Source organism: Alligator mississippiensis, chromosome 8 (assembly GCF_030867095.1).
Source record: "Alligator mississippiensis isolate rAllMis1 chromosome 8, rAllMis1, whole genome shotgun sequence".
NCBI lineage: Eukaryota > Metazoa > Chordata > Crocodylia > Alligatoridae > Alligator > Alligator mississippiensis.
This window is the reverse complement of record NC_081831.1, coordinates 42537327-42561169: the sequence shown is the minus strand read 5'-3', so window position 1 is coordinate 42561169 and position 23843 is coordinate 42537327. Positions and strand designations below refer to the sequence as shown.

The 23843-nt window shown below is 46.2% G+C and overlaps 1 protein-coding gene across 4 annotated transcripts in view; it reads left to right on the top strand.

Annotated features, from left to right (window-relative positions):
• The first annotated feature begins 419 nt into the window (after positions 1 to 419).
• The window catches only part of DRP2 (dystrophin related protein 2), a 53901-nt gene continuing 30477 nt past the window's right edge, over positions 420 to 23843 (top strand). Inside the window, exons 1-3 of one of the 4 annotated variants that reach the window (XM_014599233.3) lie at positions 420 to 718; positions 1262 to 1407; positions 20245 to 20398. In XM_014599233.3, the coding sequence (XP_014454719.1) occupies positions 20291 to 20398 (108 nt within the window). In that variant the 5' untranslated portion in view covers positions 420 to 718; positions 1262 to 1407; positions 20245 to 20290. Of the gene's footprint in view, positions 719 to 1261; positions 1408 to 6887; positions 7235 to 20244; positions 20399 to 23538; positions 23747 to 23843 lie in introns of those variants that run through there. The other 3 variants (XM_019487989.2, XM_014599234.3, XM_019487990.2) reach the window with 3 other exon arrangements.

Sequence of the window (23843 nt, the reverse complement as noted above, 5' to 3'; positions counted from 1 at the left end):
CTCTCCCATTAGGAATTGTGTATGTGCAGAGTTAGAATTTTCTTTGTCTTGTTTTTAGCACATGAACTGTTCTTGCTCAGTTTCAACAGTGAGGTTTCTAGCAGGCCTTGGATGTGATCTCTCCAAAGAAAAGTTTGATCTCTGGAAATGTGCTGGTGGCCCTCTCTTGACTTTCTGGGTCCGCAACATTTCCATCATGGTTCACTGTATACAGATCACTGAGCAGTTTCCTTTTTCCTAGGGCACCTCTGTTCTGTGTCTAAGTGAATTTTCAGCAGCTCCTGTGTGAGCACTCTCCTCCTCTTCCTTGTACAAAGCCTAGTGAATAAGGAGGGGGATGGAGAGATGCAGCATAAACATGCTTGACAGCCTTTGAAGAACAAAAAGCTAGTGAAAGCCAGCTGTCACCCTCTCTCTCTCATTTCCACTCATTTCCCCTTGCTTTTATTTCCCTTTCTATCATTGTCTTTCTCTCCCTCTCCCCTGCTTGTTTTCTTTCCTTTTTATGACTCTGCCCCCCTTTACATGTTTCTCCACCCCCACCCCATGCTCTTTGATGCACTCTGCTCTGAAACATTTTTCCCTCCTCTCTGTAGTCTTTTTAATTTCTGCTTATTCAGTCAGGGCCATTTCAGTTGTTACACAGGGGCAAGCACAAAGGGAGGCAGCTCTGTTCCTGAGCATGTGTCATCTGTCAGCTTGTATCTGTTTTGCCCAGGTAAAGTACCTTTAGGAAAGGTTCAGGTGCTTTTCTAAATGCATTAATGTAAAGTGTTGACAGGATAGAATCTGCTGCTTATGGGTGCTGGGGAGGGAGAGTAATTTATCTGACAGCACTTACTTAGATAAACTAAGTTCATTATGGTGTGGTGTCTGAGCAAGGAGTCAGATTCTTTTTGGTCCAAAGTCTGTCAGGACTGCCATTTTTAGTTTCCTTCCTTGCCCTGTAATAAGGGACTCTGGGCTCCTATTTACAAGCATGCCTGCCTATCTAATGCACTAAAACAGTGATGCTGGTTGAACTTCTTAGGTAAGAGAAGTGAATCCTTCTTAGCTGCCTTTCTGCACATGTGCTGGGCCTAATTACTGATGTTTTTAGAAAGTGCTCAGAGAGGGCACTCCCTATATATCTGAATTATATGGTTGCACCTTTCACCCTGAGCAGCTAGCCAGAATCAGTGTCTTTTTGGTTGGAATTAGGTTCTTTGATTTCCCCTGCACTCAGATCAGCAGGACTTTACATATTCTTGTAAATTAATAGATTCGCATTCAACTGGGAGACTGGTGAGTCTAGAAGGGAGATTCCTTGCATTCTTCAATGGAAGGAGGCCTGGGAAAATTCCAGAGGATGATACCAATGTGTTCCGTGAAAGAGTGTGTATGTGATCCTCTTTGTCCTGGGAGAAGGTAAGTATAGACAGAACTGTTTTGGAGGAAATAAATTAACAACTAGAAGAAATGAGAAGAGAAAAATTGAGTTAAGTAGACTTTCAATATATATTCTATCAGGAGCTGAAAATTTGAGTTGGAAACAGGAGTGGTGGAGTGTTGGTTGGTGCCTTCATTGATTAGTAAGATATTAGCCTTGATATTGTGGATGGTCAGGTACATCTCAGACGTGGGTTTTGAGATTGTCCTGTATTCAGTTCAGTTATGTTGACATAAAGATCAGAATGGACTGTGGTTTGACGGTCATTGGCATATTTCTTTAATTTGTACTAGTTTTACCTGCATGTTGGTTTCATTATGGTGGAACACAGATCTGAAATATGTTAATCTTTTATGGAGTATGTGTTGTATACTTAACTGCTATACAGCCATCACATTTGTCAATGGACTTGTATCTTAATATTGTTATCCAGGCTTTTTGTTACTATACAGAGAAAGGAAAGGCCAAGACCCTTGTAAATCTACAACAATTTGGAACAGACAATAAACTGTTTTTTGGAAGCTGGATTTTTTTGTGGGTTTTCCTGTATTAAGCTGTCTTTAGAACACAGCTCATACAGAATTCAGCAATTCACATCCTTGCAAGACAGTCAGTTGTCTCAACACATCATTCATCTTTTGCAAATATTATGGTAGCTTCCCATAAACTTCTGCATCAAATTTAAAGATTTACTGCTTAAATAAAAGGGTGTACCTATGACATTTTCTGAGCTTGTCTCCTTTGCTGCTGCCTGAGTTGTGAAGTGCTACGCTACATGTCGCGTTATGACCTATCACTAGGTGCCATGGGGCATTCTAATTAGACTCCTGGCTGTGGAGCCTACTTTTCATCTGAGATCCTTGGTTTGTTACAACATATCAACCTAAATTGATGCAATAGAAGTTTATGGCTGCTTTTACCTGTCCCTGGATTATCAATAATATAGGCCAGTTGTATTGCATTGCTTTGCTTTGGCAACCCTTTGGTGATGAATGCTGTATAAAGAATTTTCTCTGTATGGTTGTATATCTGGTGTGCACCCATAACTAGGAGTGGGCAGATTGGTGCGTACTCATCACGTTTATCCATGTTGTCATGGCTCCATTTTAATTTTCTTTGTTTTAGTATGGAGCACAAGACTGCTCCCCGACATGGAAGTATCTTGTTGTGGAATGGTTTAATTTGCAGCATGCTGTGGCTGGTTGACCTTTCTACACCCTGCATTTTTTCCAAACCTCCCCCCTCCTAAACAATACATTGTTTCTTTATACATTCATGAAACTAAAGGGTTTGTAAAATGGAAAAGAAGACTGTGTAGAGCAGTGGTCAGCAGCCTTTAAAGGCTGCAGACCAGAGTGACAAGGTAAAAAAGTTAGTGGGGGCGGACCCCACCACCACAACTGCTTTTCCTTACAGCAACCAGGAAAAGGCTCTGCAGCTCCCACGGCAGCAACAGAAAACAACTACTACCAAAGCCCCCTGCCCTTAAATGCCACCAAAGCCCCATGTTTGTGGGCTGGATCAAATGGCTCTGTGGGCTGGGTCCAGCACACAGATCTGTAGGTTACTGACCCCTGGTGTAGAAGTTGACAGTGCTGGTCTGAATACTGTACGATTTTCCAAACTGCCCAATATTGCTTCATAAATTCCATAACAACAGCAGAAATGTTTACAGGAAGCTATTGGAAGGGTAGCTAAAGGAGGGAGGCCTGTATGCACCTACTTTACTGATTATTTTATTAATTCCAGGGTGGGGAACTATGCTATAAGCCCCTATGGTCAAAGTGTTACTTGTTGCTTCATGTATAAATTTCTCCCTGTGTGTAGGTGGCACAGGTCACATGCTGTTTATTTTGAAACAATTCTCCCCTTTTCTAGCTATTTGCATGCGCCCTGTATTTTATTCATAGCTTCCCCCCCTGCCCGCTGAATTGGTGCCCATTGCAAGGACATGCAAGGAGTGGATCATGGCTGTGCTCTGAGCCCCGGCCCTGCACTGTCACCACCCTGTGGTCCCAGTCACCGCGCCAACCCTATCCACCTGTCTTGCTTCCTACATGCTGTTCCTTGCCTGTGGTCACATCCCTCTGCCCAGCCAAGCGCACTCTGCTTGTGTGGTTCCTGGGCCAGTCTCTGGTGACCCTGCCCACTCCATCCAGCACTCCCAGTGGTGGGTGCAGGGCAGATGGGCTAGAGTGCCTGGGCAGCAGGGCCAGGTCCAGCAGTGGCAGTGGAGACGGAAGGAACTGCTGGTGTGGGGGCTGCCAGGAAGCATGTTCAGCTGCCACGCTGCCCCAGCCCCACTGTGCACTTGGGGGCGGCAGGACCAGCTGCACATGTCATGGCTGTACCTAGGTCGGACAGAGCCGAGGGACCCACTGTGGGCCAGATAAAATCCCTTGGAAGGCTGGATCTGGCCAGCTGGCCATATTTTGCCTACCTCTGTTCTAGGCAGCTACCAGGATAAACCACAAGTAGTGTTATAGTAAGTAACTGAATATGCTAATAAGCTTAAGGTAGAATTTGAAATTAACCCATAGGAAGTGGCCACCCCAAAATAACTATGTTCTAAAATGCTCAGTCAAAAAAGGGGATGCTCCCCACTATAAATATGCACAAAGTGATATGGGTATTACTTTGTGGGTATTACTTGGAGGATTAGGCCAAAAGGGATCTCATGAGGTTCAACAAGGACAAGTACAAAGTCCTGCACTTAGGATGGAACAATCCCATAGACCAATACAGGCTGGGGGCTGACTTAGCAGGCAGCAGCTCTGCAGAAAAGGACCTGGGGGTTACAGTGGACAAGAAGGTGAATATGAGCCAACAATGACCTAGTTACCAAGGTTAATGGTATGCTGGGCTGCATTGGTAGGTGTGTTGCCAGTAGGTCAAGGGAAGTGATTATTCCCCTCTATTTAGCACTGGTGAGGCCACATCTGGAGTACTATGTTCAGTTTTGGGCCTCTCACTACAGAAAGGATGTGGACAAATTGGAGAGGGTCCAGCAAAGGGCAACAAAAGTGGTGAGGGACATGACTTCTGAGGAGGTTCTGAAGGAACTGGGCTTATTTAGCCTAGACAAGACAAGACTGAGAGGGGATTTAATAGCAGTCTTCAGCTACCTGAAGGGGGATTTGAAAAAGGATGGAGCTAGACTGTTCTCAGTGGTGGAAGATGATAGAACAAGGAGCAACAGTCTCTAGTTGCAGAAGGGAAGGTTAGGTTGGATATTAGCAAGAATTTTCTCACTGAGGGTAGTAAAGCACATGTGGAATCAGAAAAAATAAATGCCTTAAACTTTGATCATTTGAGTTATAAGATGACATAACCGCTTTGTGGAGAATTGCTGGCTCTGTACAGTAGAACAGATAAGAGAAAGTGTTTGTTCTTTGTAACTCCTCTGCAACTGCTTCGCTCACTGCAGCCTTGAAGATAGCAAAAAGTGTACAACTCTGATTTCCAGGTGCAGGCAGGGAGTGTTAATTCTCCCTTGTCTCCTCCATAGTTCTCATCCTGATAACAGCAAAGAAGTAATGAAGTAATGTTTATAGCCGCTTTTCTAGCTAATTTCACTATATGATCACGTGAGTTGTAAGCGACTGTTAAAAAGTATATAAGCCTCCTGATTTTGCTCTTGGGGGGGATCTCCTTCCAAGTGCTTGGGAGATCCATGTCACTTTGGAGTCCCCCCTACAGATGTAGTTTCTTTTGAATAAAAGCTTCTGCTGACCTGACCCAAAAGTATGCTGTGTGTGTTTCCACGACACACAGGAACAGTTTACCCAGAGAGGCTGTGGAATCTCCATCCTTGGAAGTTTTTTAGACCCAGCTAGCCTTGGCTGGGATGATCTAATTGGGGATGGTCCTGCTTTGAGCAGGGGTGGGGGGGAACTAGATGGCCCCCTGAGGTCCCTTCCAACCATAATTTTCTATGCTTCTATAATTCTGTAACACCCTATAAATTATGCTTTCCATCACAGGGCTATCTGCGAAGAAAAGAACTTCAGAATGGTGACACTCTTACCTCCCTTGCTTTGGGTCCCTTTCACAGGAGGGTGTGAGTAATGTGAGCACTGGTCATTTTGTATTGGTGTCCTCTCCTTTGATCACACTTGTATTGATTCACTTAGGTTTGGAAGTAAAACCATCTTGTGTGCACATATTGGGGGGCCTCAATCCAAAAATAATGCTTACTGCAGCTGCCAACTAGTGATTCCATCAGGTAACCATATACTAAATAACTGACATTAACAGTCCAGATTACAGATTATAGGCTGGATCGCCACAAGAAGCCCAGATTTGGTGTAATTTGTCAGTAGCATCTTTTATTTCTACAGGTGAGGGATGTCTCAGTTGGGAATGGACAGTATTTCACTGTGGAATCATGAATAGCCAAAGTTATGTTTATTCTGACAGATCTGGCCATTTGTTAGGGAAGCAGGCCTTCATTTTCAGTTACAGTAAGGTTATCCCAATTGTGATGAATATCATAAGGGTGGCCCTTGTAAGCAGAAGGAGCTGTGAAGGCAATACTATTTCTATGGGCCCATGACTTAATACCTAGAAAACTTAACATGCTAGGCCTGAATAGGCTCTTGGAAGGGAGAGGAGAGCTAGGGCTACTTAAACTTTGTTCCTTGGGGGGCACTGGGTTGCTATTTTCAGAGCATTAATTATTTTAGGGAGAGACAGAGAGAGTCTTGTGGATCAACTAGAGCCCACTCTGCAGTCTAGCTGCGACCTCTGCTTGGCACAGGTTGCAAATGTATAGTGCTTTGTTTTCCCTAATCCTAATTAGAGAACAGTATTTTTGGCACCAGGGTATTTTATCAGACCCTCAAGTGGAAGGTATTAGAGAAGTGCAAAATGTAACCGCAACTTTGACATACAGACTAAAATCCAAACCCCTCTGTCTTCCTTTGGGTTCACAGCCAATTCAGCAGCTTGAGCTCTGTCTCCAGTGGGCTGAATTCAAACGTCACTGAACTTGGCAAAGTTCGGATCAGGATTTTATACCCCCATTTGGGGAGAACTAGCTCCCAATTCTGGCTCTAGCTATTTTTCTTTTGCAAAAACAAAAATGTGCTTTAAAATAAGTGATTTTTTTTGTTTGGCCCTTGACCATAGCTACATATTTATTTAAGTCTTTACTTCCTGTATTACAAGTAAAATAAACATCCCAAATATCCGAATCCTCCTGCTGCTTAAATGAAAAATCATGTAGCAATTTCCAGGGTTGAAAATACGGACATTAGCAGCCTAACATGAGACCCCCCCTTCTCCCCCCCGACTGCCCCAGAAATGTTGTCAAAAGACATTGTCAAGAGATTGGGAATCCAGCAGCCTGTATCAGGTCTCCGGAGGTCAGGCTTTCATGCCTTTGTGTATGTTTGTATTTCTGTCTCCCTCTCTGTCTCCATGTGTATTTTGTCTCCTCCTCCTTCTGTGTACGTCTCTTCCTCTGCATCTCCTGTTTTATTCTTTCTTCCTTCCCTGGGATTAATTTCGAAAAGGTCCAGGCACTTTGCAGAACTGTCCTTGTTCCTCTTGCATTTGCCAAATCAAGGGTATCTCTGCCTAAGGGTGGAGAGATGCTGTTACTCCTGGTGATATGATTGCATAGCAACACAGCAGCACGGGGTGCTGGAGGAGGAGAGACAGTGAGAGCGTGCACACAGCAGCTCTGAGCCTCAGCATGCATCCCTGTCACAGGGACTTCTTTGCTGATTCACAGAGGCAACCCCAATCCTTACCTCTGAAGCCCAGCTGCTGCTTGCATTTCAGACCTGGAGGAATCAGAAGGTAGGCCACATATAAACTGCTTCCCAACCAGATCCTGGCTCTGCAGGGAAAGGGAAAAATAGCAAGGCAGGGCTAGCCTCTGATATGTGCTGTGAGAGTGTGTGTCTGTGTCTGTTCATGGTAACACCGTTCATATAGTCCATATATGTGCATGTGGGGAAACTTGCATTGAAAAGAAGAGGGGAGGGGAAAGGATGTGGGGAGATCAGGGGAATGAGCCAAGACTTTGATTCTACAGGGAATGGTAGGTGGATGCCTATTCATGAGACAAGCAGTGGTACCAAAAATCACAGTTGAACCAAAGACAGTGATTTTTTTTTTTTTAATTAGAGGCTTATTTACCCAGGTAGATATGCTCTAGTGAGATGAAGGGCTGCTTGGAGCAAGGTACGGTGGCCTTCTAGCCTTCTCCTTACAATATCGGCCTGGAGGGCAAAGCAGAGTCTGAAGTATGTCTCAAGTAGAAAGCTGAGATCAGACTAAAAGCAAAATACCATAGCCCCAGCTCTGGCCTTTCATTCACTTCCTTGTTCAGTCTACAATGTTTCCATTTTTCCATTCTATCCCCTCCCCCAACCCTTTTACTTTATTTCTCCTCCAGTGAGACCTCATAATACAATTAGTACCATTCTGCTCATGGAGGACTAGCCAAGATTATTTCCAGAACCCATCACCTCTGCTTCAGAAGCATGTGGAGAAAGACCTAGGATACTTCTTTCCAAAGCTGAGACCTTTGACTTGACTTCTTTCCCTGACTTGGCAGCCTAGGCAACAAAAGAGTAAGACTGGGAGCTGTCTGGCACTGGTAAATATCACTAGTCTCTCAAATGAGTCCCTATTTCTAATATCTCCCAAAGCAGCTTTCTCTTGTTCCCATGGCCAGGCAAGCATGTAGCTCTGGCAGTGGGTTTACTAATGCAGGGTATTGCTCTGGCCTCTTTGTCAAGAAGCATGCTCAGTGCTGCCAGAAAGGGGTAAACACGTTGATATGCCCTCAGGTTTTTCCATGTTGTGTTTACTGTCTAGGAATGCAATGCTCAGTGCCTTCCTTGTGTTTCTTAAGTCACATCAGGTCTTTAGACTTCCATGTTCCCCTAGACAAGACAGAGGCCTTCACTTTGTGCTTTCCTTTGCTTGTTCTGTCTCCTGAGCTGCCAGAGTTTGTTCTCTGGGGAGTCTTTAGTATAAAATTTCTGTATTGCCTGGAAAGTGAGGGTTTACCTTTCCCTATATGCAGAGGATGGGGCTTGAGGTGCTTGCTAGTTTCCAGTACTCATATGCAGTGCCACGAGGATTTCCATTCCCTGGCAGACTTGTTGCATGTGTATGTCTGCCATGTCCTGGGGTTCCCATTTTGCATGGGTGCATGTTGACATCTAACAGTTCCCAGTGGTGCATATTCCCATTTCCGGTGGTTTGTGCCAACACCCTCAGGTCCCTGGAGATAGCAAGCATGTGATTGGTCCAATAGGAAAGAGCCAAGTGCCCTAAAGCGCACATAATATTGAAATGTTCCTTTTCTAGTGACGTGTACATTGATGCTTCAAGGCATTGCTCACCATAATATAACACTGTGTCCAGGTTTTCTTTGTTAATCAAAAGTGAGAGTAGGGCCTCCTTTCTCCAGGTTGCTGTCTGGAACGTATAAACCAGATATACTGAATGCTGCATAAAATAGACCTGACTGACCATGAATGCTGATCAATTCAAATGCCTCTTTAAAAATAGGTTAACATGATCAACAGGTTAAATAACTAGGTTAAAATAGAATGGAAGGCTCAAGTCAAAAAAAATGCCCAGCAGATTTTAGACTGATATTTTGAAGGATGCATGCAAGGCCTCTTTCAAGCTGGGTGCCAGTGATAAAAGCGCGAAAGCAGACTTGTAAATCATGTGTAATGAGACATGCAGAGGAGAAGGAATCCACTTTTCAAACAGCTTTATTTCCATAGGTGTGTATAAAGACCAAGCTGAGTGCTGATGAGTTGAATGAAAACTGATCAGTCCCCTTACCTTTACCACATCCTTTAATACAAGAACAAGGTAACATTTATACATCCTAGGGAAAGAAAAGATGATACTACTTTGTGCAGCAGATAGTCTGCCTACAAAATTAATTGCTTTCCAAGGTCGGAAAGTTGAATGCTGTTACTAGATGTTTAAAAGGGCGGAGTGGTTTGGGGCCAGACTACTTGGTGCCCAAAACCATATGTTAAACTTACATTGAGAATGAAGTATTAAGTGTGCAGGAGGCCAGAATGTAGAAAAATCTTCATTTGATTAAGTTGTGTGGTAGTGCGTTCCAGAGGTTTTTGAACCATGTTCCCTGTGACCCTGGGGTTCCACAAAAAGGTAGGAGGTAACGGTAGATTGTACCAGAAGGCAGTATGCCACCATTGAAGGGCAAGGTTCCCGGCTCTGTGTTGGCTTGTGCAGCCTGCAGAGCCAGACGTAGGAGTTCTGTGGTAGAAGAGGTGATGTGAAAGGGTTCCATGACTTTAGGAAGTTTGGAAACCACAAGTGATTAGAAAACACCAGTAGAGCATGGAACACAGAAGATGTATTTTCCATAGTGCAGAAAGACACATGTCCTGCCTTAAAGAACAGGGATCAAAGAGCTTACATTATGAAAAATAGGACAAAGGGAAGACTGGGGATAGCAGTTAATTTATATAGCAAGAGGAAGGAGGTTCTTGAGGTAAGAAGTGCATTCAAGAGAACTTGCTTCAGTTCCTGACTCTGCTCCAAACTTCTAGCCTAACCTTGGACAAGTCACTTAAGTCTGTGCCTCTGTCCTCATCTGTATAATGGGGATAATACGTCCTCCTTCCACCCTTATGCCTGTTGGCTGCATTGGTTGTGAGGTCTTTGAGCTAGACCTATCTTCATGTTTAAATTAGGAACTATTTTTATTGCAGTAATATCTAGAAGGCCCAGCTGTGATCATGGTCCCTTGCAAGGGGCCATGATCACAGCTGGGCCTTCTAGGTGCTTCTGCAATAAAAATTGTTCCTAATCTAAAAAATAGGGTAAGAAGAGATAAGTGGGGGTTAAGGAGAAAGTAGTGTGGAAGATTTCTAAGCTTAGAAGGGGTTGTGAAATAATGTCCCCCTCCTCCCACACAATATACTAGGTTACTTTTTAATTGGGCAAAGAGGAATAGTAAATAGCATTTGGCCCAGCTTCCTGCAAGCCTGCCTGCTTAGGCTACTGTGGAAGTGTTCAGTTAGGTAGTGCCTGTCTCTTGCTTGTTCATTTTCTTTGCCTGAGTGTTCTTTACCTTAGGCTGTGCTCTTTCTTGCTGTTGTTTATGGGAAGTGCAGAGATCTCCTACTTCTCCATGAGATGCTTCCCTTCCATGCCAGTTATGCAGTCCTATCTCTTTCCCTCATCTCCGACATGGGGTATAAGATGTCCCTGTAAGATGCTGAGTAGATCTTCAGGGAGACATGGAGTGCTATCAGTTCTATTAATATCAGGCCCTACATCCGCTTAGATACTGGATCAGGCTAAAAGTTTCTCTTAAGTGAATCTAAACATTTTCTGTGGCCCAGCAGAGATCCCGGTTCTAGCAGAGCTTTTGTTTTACTTTGAAAGAGCAGGTGTGACCTATGCATATTTAGTGTTTCAGTACTTCAGATGCTAATATGCCTAGCTGAGTTGGGAAATAGGTGTTTTCTTCTTCCTTAAGAGCCAGGCCCTACTGAAGCGAAAGAGGCAGGAGCTACAAGTTCCATACAGTTGATGTCCCATTTTTGGAACTGAAACCAGTTACATTCCAGGTGTGACAATTGGCAGCACTTATGGAGGAAAGTGGAAAGACCTCATGTGGGGGGTTGCTTGTGGTCTTTTTCTTCCTCCCCAGAGTTGAGCAAAAAGGGAGAGGGCTGTGTACAGTGAAGGACCAGTATGCAAGAAGATAGAAGATGAAAGACATTCATTTCATGTTCGTTTTCTGTTTAGTTGGCCCTCTTCCTAGGCAGCGGTGCCTTCTTGTTCTTCTGCCATTAGTTCCTAGCCCCAGTGAAGTCATGAGAAGGAGCCCCTGGCTCTGGATTTCTGGCATAAATTACTTATTGCATGTGCAGCAGGCAACTTCTTCTGGAACAAGATGTGCTATTGCAGTCTCAAGGGAAGCCAAGGATCTTGGATGACTTGGGAATGCTTCCTTTGGCAGCGTGCAACTAAACTGAAACAAAAGCTCCTACTGCTTGTGCATAAACATGGAACTTGAACTACACCTATGACTTAGTGGGGCTAACAGAGACCTGGTGGGATTCATCCCATGACTGGGCAGTACATATTGAGGGCTATAGATTGTACAGAAAGGACAGGTCTGGGAAGAAAGTGGGGGGGGGGGGGTTGCACTTTATGTCAGTGAGCAATATACATCAACCCTCATCAAGACAGAATCCAAGGTTGAGGAAGTAGAAGGATTGTGGGTTAGGCTACATGGGGGGCAAGGAGAAAGGGATTTGGTGGTAGGGGTCTGCTACAGACCCCCACACCAAGGGGAAGAAATAGATGCGGGGCTCCTGAGGCAACTCTCGGAGACCATAAAAGCTAAAGAGGCGGTAGTCATGGGGGACCTAAACTACCCGGACATCTGCTGGGAGACGCAGACAGCAAGGTCCCATCGCTCACGCAGGTTTCTAACCTGTGTACAGGACCTCCACCTGACACAGGAGGTGCATGGTCCCACTAGGGGGAATGCCATACTGGATCTGGTATTGGCAACAGGGGATGACATGATAGGGGACCTCCAGATCGGTAGCCATTTGGGAGACAGTGATCATCTAATAATAGAATTCAACATAAGACGTCGAGTGGGTAAGGTAACTAGTAGGGTGAAAGTGCTAGACTTTCGGAAAGCTGATCTCAATGCACTCAGGCGATTAGTCAAGGAAGCACTGCAGAGTAGGAGTTTTGAAGGGATGGGAGCCCAAGAAGGGTGGCTGTGCCTAAAGGAAACGATCCTTCGGGCACAAAGCAAGACGATCCCCGAGAGAGGCAAAAAAGGGAAAGGGGCCAGGAGGCTTCCATGGCTGACCAGAGAAATCCAGGGCAGCCTAAGGGCCAAAAGGGGAGCACATAAAAAGTGGAAACAAGGTGAGATCACTAAAGATGAATATACCTCCTCTGCTCGTGCTTGTAGGGATGCAGTTAGGCGGGCCAAAGCTACCATGGAGCTGAGGATGGCAACCCAAGTAAAAGACAACAAGAAATTGTTTTTTAGATATATTGGGAGTAAAAGGAAGGCCCAGGGAGGAATAGGACCACTGCTAAATGGGCAGAAACAATTGGTGACAGATAGGGGGTACAAGGCTGAACTCCTCAACGAGTTCTTTGCCTCAGTGTTCCTAAGCGAGGGGCACGACAAGTCTCTCACTGGGGTTGTAGAGAGGCAGCAGCAAGGCGCCAGACTTCCATACGTAAATCCTGAGGTGGTGCAGATTAATTTGGAAGAACTGGATGCCTTTAAATCGGCAGGCCCGGATGGGCTCCATCCGAGGGTGCTGAAGGCACTGGCCGACATCATTGCAGAGCCACTGGCGGGAATATTCAAACACTCATGGCGCACGGGCCAAGTCCCGGAGGACTGGAAAAGGGCTAACGTGGTCCCCATTTTCAAAAAGGGGAGGAAGGAGGACCCGGGCAACTATAGGCCGGTCAGTCTCACCTCCATCCTTGGTAAAGTCTTTGAAAAAATTATCAAGGCTCACATTTGTGAGAGCCCGGCAGGTCAAATTATGCTGAGGGGAAACCAGCACAGGTTTGTGGTGGGCAGATCGTGCCTGACCAATCTAGTCTCTTTCTATGACCAGGTTACGAAATGCCTGGACACAGGAGGAGGGGTGGATGTCGTATACTTAGACTTCAGGAAGGCCTTCGATACGGTATCCCACCCCATACTGGTGAACAAGCTAAGAGGCTGTGATGTGGATGACTACACAGTCCGGCGGGTGGCGAATTGGCTAGAGGGTCGCACCCAAAGAGTCGTGGTGGATGGGTTGGTCTCGACCTGGAAGGGTGTGGGCAGTGGGGTCCCGCAGGGCTCGGTCCTTGGACCGATACTCTTTAATGTCTTCATCAGTGACTTGGACGAGGGAGTGAAATGTACTCTGTCCAAGTTTGCAGATGACACAAAGCTATGGGGAGAAGTGGACACACCGGAGGGCAGGGAACAGCTGCAGGCAGACCTGGATAGGTTGGACAAGTGGGCAGAAAACAACAGGATGCAGTTCAACAAGGAGAAATGCAAAGTGCTGCACCTAGGGAGGAAAAATGTCCAGCACACCTACAGCCTAGGGAATGACCTGCTGGGTGGCACAGAGGTGGAAAGGGATCTTGGAGTCCTAGTGGACTCCAAGATGAACATGAGCCGGCAGTGTGACGAAGCCATCAGAAAAGCCAATGGCACTGTATCGTGCATCAGCAGATGCATGACGAATAGGTCCAAGGAGGTGATACTTCCCCTCTATCGGGCGCTGGTCAGACCACAGTTGGAGTACTGCGTGCAATTCTGGGCGCCACACTTCAAGAAGGATGCGGATAACCTGGAGAGGGTCCAGAGAAGGGCAACTCGTATGGTCAAGGGCCTGCAGACCAAGCCCTACGGGGAGAGACTAGAGAAACTGGATCTTTTCAGCCTCCGCAAGAGAAGGTTGAGAGGCGACCTTGTGGCTGCCTATAAGTTCATCACAGGGGCACAGAAGGGAATTGGTGAGTATTTATTCACCAAGGCGCCCCCGGGGGTTACAAGAAATAATGGCCACAAGCTAGCAGAGAGCAGATTTAGATTGGACATTAGGAAGAACTTCTTCACAGTTCGAGTGGCCAAGGTCTGGAACGGGCTCCCAAGGGAGGTGGTGCTCTCCCCTACCCTGGGGGTCTTCTAGAGGAGGTTAGATGAGTATCTAGCTGGGGTCATCTAGACCCAGCACTCTTTCCTGCTTATGCAGGGGGTCGGACTCGATGATCTATTGAGGTCCCTTCCACCCCTAACATCTATGAATCTATGAACTTTCACGTGTCCTAAACCCTCCCACCTTTCCCCTCTGGGGACTCCAGGCATGCTGAGCAAAGGCATTAGTCCTTCTGTTGTGCAGTAAGTTAGAAAGCAGAAGTCATTAATGCTTTTGGCTGTAGACAATATGTTTGTATTTCCATACCTAAAAATAATGGCCAAACTGCCTTGTCTCAAATTTTTGCCATATTGTCTCCTGTAGGCCAAGACCCCAAATTGAAAGTCTGAGTCCAGAAGGAAGATTTTTGAGGATGCTTGTGACTGAAAACAGGTTTTGGGTTAGAAATACATTGGCTTGTAAAGTACACTTCACAGTTGCTGTGTGGAGTATATACTGAAAAAGACACAGAGCGTCCACATCCAAACTTCTGTAAAGGCTGCAGGTGCTTAATCTGGGGGTTTGGTTAGAGCACTCTGGATCTGCTGCAGAGTTCACCTCAAGATGGCTTCCTTACTGATTTGAGGGGAGTCTGAACCTGGCTTTGACTCAGGACCTTATTTAAAAATAAAGGCAATCACTTCTCACGCTTCTGGGTACCAACTAGTGGCTACAGGCATCAGCACAGAAATACCAATTGCTTTTTATTCAGCACATATTTTGGCAGGGATCAGTCATCTTCCTCATGGATGTGAGAGATGGATTGCTGCTGGAAATGAGTGGGCGATGGTGCAAAGGTCTTACCCCATTCAGCACATTTTGTGTGCTTAAATTATGCCACTTGATCAAATCAACAGATTCTGCTGCAATGGAGTTGTAAGTAGAAGCAATAAATAGATTCCTGAGTGAAGCACTAAGCCATATTCCAGAGACTGATCCAGAACTGGTTTGGCAAGGCCTATTATAGCTTCTTTTGTCAGACCAACTGAAAAGCAGTGTAATGGGCTAGTCCCTTCATTGCTGATTTGTCACTGGTGTAGCTTGTACAAGAAGAAAAAAAATCTGTTAAGAGCATCCAGTTTATTTAGAAACTCCCTTAACACAGCACCATCCAAGTGTCCTGGTAATACTAAGATTCTTGTCTTCCTTATTTCTCAGCAGGTCTATTTTTTTTGCCTCAGCTTTAACTGATAATAAATGTGGCTCAATTGTAAATGTGTTTTGAAGTCATAGAGCAGCTTCCTGAAATGGGTATCACTGCTGTCTGCATGTAATTTTAAACTTACTGTGACCTGGAGAAATAAGCCCAGCAACTTCTGCTGGGGCACTGGCCACTAGGGAAAGGGCCAGTTAGTGTCACGTGAGAGGCCTGTGTCACTACTGGGGGCATGTACCTCTGGGGAAAGGCTTTGCCCTGCACTTGTGTGTCTCTAAATTCAGAAACTCCTGTTCACAAAGGCCTTCAGCCTTCCCTTTCCTGTATAATATTGCAGCCAAGGGAAAAACTGTCCTCACACAATTTTTGTCTCAGGCCACAAACTCCCTGAGTCCCTCTATGCAGATCAGATGAACTGTTTGGATAGCATCTTGTTCCAGGAAGGACAGAAATTACACACAAACCAGGATAAGTGATCAGAAATTAATTCAAATCTGTAACAACAGAAGTTCGCTGCACATAAACCGCTTTCAAAATGGCCAAAACAGGTTTAAGATAAACCTGGATGGATGTAGTATCAGACTGAACTGATTTAGGTGAAATCAGTTTATTACACTTCTGTTTCAGATCCCCTCCAGATTCAAGTTAACTCACAGTACCCCAGCATCCCAAGATGTTTTGCAGCTCCCCTGCAAGCCCTCTTCCCCACCCTTGCAGGGTGGGTGGGCTAGCCATGGCCCAAGCTGTCTTCTCCACCTGAGCAGGGAACTATGTTCTAGCACCTCCTGGCTTCTGGCTTGGGCCACTGCAGGCATGTGGCTGCATTTCCAGAATCAAAAGTAACTGTCTGTTCACTTGCTTATTGGTTCAATCTATGCAGCTTAGACAAACCTGCAAAGATTGAATTGATTCAGCCTCGGGCTTTTTGACTGTCTGTACTTAGCTGAGGTGGAAGCTGTACGTGTGTCCACATGCTCACAGTGTATGCATCTCCTCCTGTTCCCTCTAACCTTTGCTAGTAGCATGACCATCAGACAGCTCCTAGACCCTTCTGGTAGGGTGAGAACCCACAGAGTAATTAGTGAATGTAGCTCTGGGCAGTATTAGTAGGCTATTTTTATAGATCCCTAGGAATGACTGAGGAAGGGGATTTTATAGCAAAGCTGTAGGCTTCTTAGCACTCCCCAGTGCATGAGCAGCTACACAAATGCGGTGTGGCTACCCATGCCTCATTCTACCATGTGCCTTTAGAGTGAGGGCAGGACCCTGGAACTGTCACCAAGAAAATGCTTCTGTGATTCTCTGTGTACAGAAGGCCAATGTAGAGATCACTTATCAAACCTCACAAAAAGTGTTCATTCTCATTCTCTTCCACTTGGGTGTGGATCTATAAAGCACTCTCCCTACAGGACCATGCCATGGAGAAATAGGAGGGTTCTCAGCTGATGCAAAGCTGCAGCATCCTACAGTGTGGGGCTGTTTCTGCAATACAGTAGCTTAACCTGTCTAGTCTCATTTAAATAGCTTGATTGAAGGGGCTGCCACCCTTCCCATGGGAGGCAGTTCTATAACATCCTAGAACTAGCTCTCATCCTATTAGTCAACTTAAGTATCCCCTATTTAATTTCACTCTTTGCTTCTCATTTTGCTCTTGTCACCCTAAGTGTTATCTTTTTTTCTTCCTTCATGTGAACAGTCTTTGAACATCTGAAGTTGCCCTTTCTTCTTGGAGTGTCCTCTTAACCAAGCTATTATCATGTCCACTGTTAAATCTTTTTTTAAAGTGCCCTTGTAATTCAATAGTACCACCATAGTCCATGTATTCACAGGTGCCAGAAGTCCATTTGCTGGTGTTCAATGGACAGCTGACTAGTCAAATGATTTTACCTGCCTGTTGACTTCACCCCTAAGTCCTTACGGCAGCCTAATCCCTTCCGCTGAATGTCTGTTTCTCTATCTTGGGTGGAAATCCATTTGATTATTTTCCTAATATGTTCCTGTTCCATGTGCATGCTGTCACTGATGCTTCAGAGGGGCTGAGAGTTATTGAATCCTTGCCTTAAAATGGTGTGGACAGGTGTTGCTGTGAATCTGCCTGATTTTCCTAGGACACAGTTGAGGTTGTGGTGCAGGCATCAAATGGTTAGGACTATCGTTTGTACTTCAAACCCTATCTAGTTCTGTGGCCACTGAGTCGGAAAAGCTTTTGTTCCACATACTGTTGCAGAGGGCTCCAGGAGGAGCTGTGCTTGATTCACGTGACTCTGAGGTGTACATGACTGAATCCAGCAGCTATGAGGAGTTGGGTGGACCTAGCCATTCTGCTGTCAATATATCTCCTAGGGATCATGGAGCCAAAGTATATCCACCAGCCCCAGAATTAGCCCCGTGAACTCACCTCAAAGCAGCGTCTGTCCCTTGCATAAGGGTTGCGGCAAAAGGAAGGTGCAGGAATGTGAGGGTTATATCCTTAAAGCTGCACATGTGTTACATCTCAGTATGGCTGGAATGGGAAGCTGTATTGACTGCATGTTCCAGAGTGAGTGGCGGGCATTGCTTCCTGCAGGGTGGCTGCTTAAGTACTGGCTCCAGAATGTCTCACTGTATCCCCATTGTACTGTGCAACAGAGGCTATTTCGTTAGGAAACTGAGGAAAACACAGGCAGCCCTTTGCACTGCAGCCACAATGACTGCCCTGTGGACTTTCTTATTGGTGCAAGGACTCTGCTTTTCCAGCTGTACAATAGCGTGCAACATAGACTAATGCCCAGATATCCAGGCCCTCTGAATTTCAGTCCCACTAAGTGACCTGCTTGGCTGGTACCATTCAGAGGTAAATGTAAAGCAGGAGGAGTAGCACATATCCTATTCTGTCAGGAGCTTTCAAAGAGGTAGTGTGGGACAAGTGGGAGAATCCAGATCCTAGCAGTGCTAATGCATTAGGCAGAAGTCATTGATCATTTCACTGGAGTACACAAGGTACTGCTGAGTTCAGAAAACTCTGAAGAGCCTGGAGCACTAGCTCTAGATGTGTTACCTATATAACTCCCTCCAGGGTTGAAGAGGAGAGTTAGAAGAATCCAGGACTAGTACAGGATAGCTTCAGTATATATCCAGTGCCCATGTAGATGGGCAGGAAGTTAGGTGACAAGACTGGGGTTATTGGTATGTTGGACAGATCAAAACTGGTTGTTTCACTGGACATGGAGGAAATTATGGGTCCAGTAACTGCTAACAAATTTAAGAAAGTATAATAGGATGAGCTGTACTCTGAATATGTGCAATGGTCAAGGGAGACTGCAAGAGTGGAAGCAAACTGAATAAAGGAATAGAGAAAGGAAAGACCCAGAAAGTGCTATGGCCTGGTGACTTTCTCCTTGTCAACCTCTCCAATTCTGTTGGAGCCTTTGCAGAGTATGCTACCTGTTTCTGTTCTTTGAGACTCCATCAGAAAGTTCCTCACTTGTTCTGAATGGGGCCATGTGTGACAGGCATCTGCCCCAAAGGAGGCAGCTGCACCTTCTTCAAACTGTATTACTTCTCCTTTTTCTCTCACAGACTACCTTTGAAACAGTCCCATTATCACTTGAAAGTAATGGCTGCTGGCTGAAGCCATATTGTTTCTTGAGGGAGGGGGGAACAGCTTTGAGGTGTGGGTCAAACCTTAGAAAGAAGAATGCTTGGATGCTGCAGTGGGCAGGCTTAACCCCTTGTCTGCAGTGCTCAGATATTACTTTGTTTCCCAAGGCCTTAACCCCTAGAGTGCCAGACCTGTTCGGCTGATATGGTATGCATATCCTTTGTATGCTAATTCTGTACAAAATGAATCCCCTTTAGTTATAAATCAATTGATCTGCTCCTTTCCTGGCACTAGTGCTGCCTGAGCTTAAAGTTGCAATTATTGTGTCCCAGCTTGTCCAGTGTTTTGCAACCTTAGGCAAATCATAAAATGTGTGTGTATTAGCTTTACCTTAGCTTTTCATAGACTGGAACAGTGTAAAGATCACCATTTCATGGGTTGCTGTGAGCATTCATTTATGGTTGTAAAGCACAGTGAGCTTCTTCTGTGAATGTGTCATGGAAGGACACATTATGATAATGCAACCTATGCACTGCTCAAGCTGCTATCTTGTTCTTTTTCCCTTTGGAACATAAATTGCAGTACTTGGGTCTGTAGAATATTTTTGTCCTTATTCAAAGAAAGGTTCCTAGTTTATTGTGCTTTGCTGTGTAAACTGAAGTTTAGAAGCAGTGTAATGACCAGAAGTAAAGATTGAGTAAGTGCAATGAGTGAGAGACCAGTGTAAGCTATTTTGTTTATACATTTAAAAAATGCCCTGTCTTGCTGGTTCATTATGGATCACTTGGCTACACTGTAGTGCATGCATGTGTCTGGGGCTGTAGACTAGTCCTACAATTAATCTTCCTTCTAATTATTGAGGGGCAGGAATAATACACTTTGAAACACTTAAGCATAAATGCAGACAGTGCTCCTAGTGCCCCTGGCAATTTTTGGCTCCTCCCATTTTTAAAGCACTACAGCACTCTCTCACTTGTAGTCTAAGAAAAAGAGCTGTTTTACAGCATGGAACTCACTACCCCAGGATTTTGTTAAAGCAAATTGCTTTTTAAGTTTCAGGAAAGGATAAGATTTTGCTATGAAAAGGAACATAGCATTTTTGGTAACACTAGCTCTAGGATAAAAACAATGAGTCCTTTTAGTCCTCAGGCATCAGGATGGAAGCTGGTCAGCGGCAGGGGTAAGGAAGTCATGTCTTGGCCCAGGATGCTGTATAATGCATGTGCGTGCATTGTGGAGGAATTGCATTGTTCTCAGAAGCATCTGGAACTGGCTACTGTGCATGTCTAGTTCTCTGGCTGAACTCCAGCCGGCTCCCAGAATGATGGGATATGAGAGCTGGTCCAATGGCTTTCACATTGTGTTTCAGGTGCCTGGGCCCAGAGTTATCTCCATCCCCATGAACTTCTGTTCTGATGCAGCCGATGGTCAGGCAGGAATGCCCCTACGCTCTCCCACGATGTCATGAGTGGCACGCAGCAGACCTGTCAGATCACAGCAGCACTGCTCACCCACAGTCTCAGGTAAGGGTGCCAAGCTTGTGGAATAACACTTTGTTTAATTTCAGTCACCAAATATCTTAATTTGTAGCAAATGGTCATCTCTCTCAGTCTTGGTTGTAGGGCAGCTGTTAGCTCCTCTGCCACCACCCTGAGCTTTCACCTCATGAGAACACTTTGCACCCACATGACACCGTCCAACTGCACAGTGTTTTCTCAGCTAGAGACAGCAGGCAGGCAGGGCTGGTTCCCATTCTGGATATCAAACCTCCCTCGCTGTATCTTGTGTGTGTTGGGAGAGGGGCAGTGGGTTGGTTGTGTTGTGTTGCTACTTCTTGCAATATCTGGTGTTTCCCTTGAAACTCCAGCTCTTGGAATTGTGTGACTTGAGGAGAATCTCAAGTTTCCTTATGTTGGTGTTTGAAAAGCAAGCTTCTAACCCTCACAGAGTGAACAAATGCGACTAAGGTATAGCGTAAAGGTCCTGGAATCCAAAGGCAAAGAAGGTGCCCACTGTCTTTAAGTACCAAGATTATTGGGGCCAGATTCTTGATTTTTTGAACACTTGGGGTATTGGCAAAACTGGATGTTGGGATTTCATGATTCAGCCTGTGAAAATCCCAGCCTTGAGCTTTGGAGCAGACAGGTGTTCTTCTTGGCTGTGTCTGTCAGGAAGAGGAAGCCATCTTGATGGAGGGGCTCTGGTCTGTGCACACCTCCCATAGGCTGTATCTAGAATCACTAGCTGTGTATCTACCTTGCACTTCTTGTGCTGAGCTGTCTGAGGCTTGCTGGTGATTTGTCTGTAAAAAAGAACCAAGCTGAGTGAGCCAGGGCTTTACCCCATTGCAGAGAATTGTCTGCATCTCCATATTGCTGGTCTGCTACAAAGCTTCATTTCCCTTTCACTGTCCCTTCATATAGTGTCACTGAGCCTTTTCTGTCACCTACAGGCTGCCGGACTTGGCTGTGCCCAACAATGGCAATGCTGCCTTCAGAGAGATGCTAGGCCCCTTTGGCCTGAATAGTTTTTTTCTCAGCATTACCAGACTTGCTGGCTTCAGAAAGTCAGGAGCTGAGATTGGAGCCCAGAGCTGGACTTGTGTTAGCTGCACAGTGTATTTGCCTTTAAAGTGTGGCCTGCCTCACCTGGGGGAGCCACAACTCCAGAAGGAGAACTTGGAGATGTGAGAAGCTGGCATCTATCTGTGTGAACCAGTCCCTCAGTTGCTGGGCTGTAAATGTGAAGATCACAGATGGGCCCGGCTTGTTCTGACTCACTGCTTATCGACTAGGGGTGGCTGTTCGATAGCTAGCACTAGGAAGTGCATGTGAGCAAGCTCAAACAACCCAGTAGATTCAACAGGGAGTAACTGGGAAGGTGAGAAGGAGGGAGGGCAAAAAGCAAGCGACTCTCTTCAACTGGCTTTCCCCCACTATGGGCAGGCAGAAGATCGGTCCAAACAGTCTATCTAACCCTCTATCAGGGTGGATTTGGGGGTAGGAAGGAGAGGAGAGGGAGAACAATTAAGTAGGGAAAGGTACAAGCCTTGTCTTACAGATGCTTGAAACAAGTAGCAGTCTGTAGAGACACTGATGTTTGAGGCCTACTCATAGGAAAATACTCTGGGCTTGTGTATTGTTTGCCACAGATCTCTCCTGACTTTGGCTCCTACAACAAATCCAGCCCTCTGCTGCACAGATGCCAGGGTGTGTAATGCCAGGCAATTGGCTTTCTCTGCTTGCAAGTCACTGGTTTGAGTAAATTCTCTGTCTTCTGTCTGCTGAGAAGCATGTGGTGTCTGCCCTGCCACAGCATAGCCCATCAGGGGAGCTGGTTATGCTCATGTCCTTGCTTTACAGTGGGCTCCCACCACAATGGGGAGCTGTGATTTTCAGCTCTGAACCTCCCATGTGCAACCTGCCAATTCAGTCAGTATGAGAGGCCCCTGGATCAATCAGGGCAACCCAATGGAGAGAGGGTGAGACAAATGGGTAGAGATAGAGAGGGGTGGTGGGAGAAGGCACAGGTAGAGAGGGCAGGCAGGCAGAGTGAGCAGAGGACTCAGTGGCAGAGTCAGCTCCACTGACCGACAGGGACACACAGGCAGAGAAAGGAGGGGAGGAGAGGGAATGATACAGGGAGCTTTTCATAGCATTCCTGTAGGAGGAACTGAGCATGGAAACAATGCCAAGCTGCAGGAACTCCTGAGACCTCTGTGGGAGACTCAAGAGGACAGGGACAGAATCCTTCTGGCAAAAACAAACTGTTTTTGCCTGGCTCAGAGGGGTGTGAACCATGCCCAGGAATGTTCACACTGATGTGTGGGCATTGGGATGGGGGTGCCCCAGCAGCTTGCCCGGAGAGCAGTGAATATGGCTTGGGGGGTTATGTCTGTCCTTAAAGGAGGCCCTGGCTGCCCATGCAGGGTGCACATGTGGTGGTACCTCATTGGGGAACTCATGGTAGTTTCTGCTTCCCCTCCTAGAGGAGTGAGCCAAGATGAGACACTTCTCCACTGATAATTAGCAAGGGCACTGATGACTGTAGGACACTTCTGCAGCTCATCCAGGGCAGTCTTTTTCCCACCCTTTCTCATTCTCATATAATAGAACCCAAGGAACTTTTATTTCAGTCCCACCATGCTACCTCCACACTGCCTGTGTGCTCTGGGATGTCCCAGCTCCTCCCTATGCCTTTACTATCCTGGAGCTCAAAGCTTGTGTGCTTTGTCTCTGGGAATCTTTCATCTGACAGCTAACTCTGACATCCCAGCACTCCTACAACCTGGCAGGGGGTGGAAACCTCCTGCACTGCTGCTCCAGGGGCCCTGTCTTCACTTAGCTTTGCCTTTACTAGTGCTGTGGGCACCCCTTCTCCAGCACTGTTTTTTCTTCTGTCTATGGGGCTGTCTCTGAATGGGGCTGGTGCTGGGGGGAGAGGTTCTTCCACAGTGCAGTCAGGTCTCTTTCTCACACCCGTGTGCTGCAGCCTCTCTTTCCTTTCCTCATGCCCTTGCAAACCGCTGTCCTTGCACCCGTGGGGGCACAGGCAGGTTGGAGGGAGGTGGAATTCCACCGGGACAAAGCTGTGATTCACGGCAAAGCGGCTGCTGTTGCCACCCCCCTCTGGATTCCTGGGGGGTCAGTGACCAGGGCAGCAGCCACAAGCTCCTCTCAGCCTTCCCACCCTGCTCCTCACCCTCCCGCTCCTGGCCCTGGCACACTGTGTCTCTTCCTTGAACGGGATGTTTGCCGCCTCCTGCTGTGGTCTGTCTGGAGCTAACTGATGGCCCGGCAAGAGCTGAGGTGCAATGTTCTCTCCTGTGGTGTTGCCAAGCAGCCATGCCATGGATCCCTGGCTCTGCACAGGTAGGGGAAGATCGTGCATGTGTTGTCTGAAAATAAACCTCTTCAGATGTGTCTCAGTTTCGAGGGGAGAAGGGTCCAGCCATCCAGGCACCGCTGC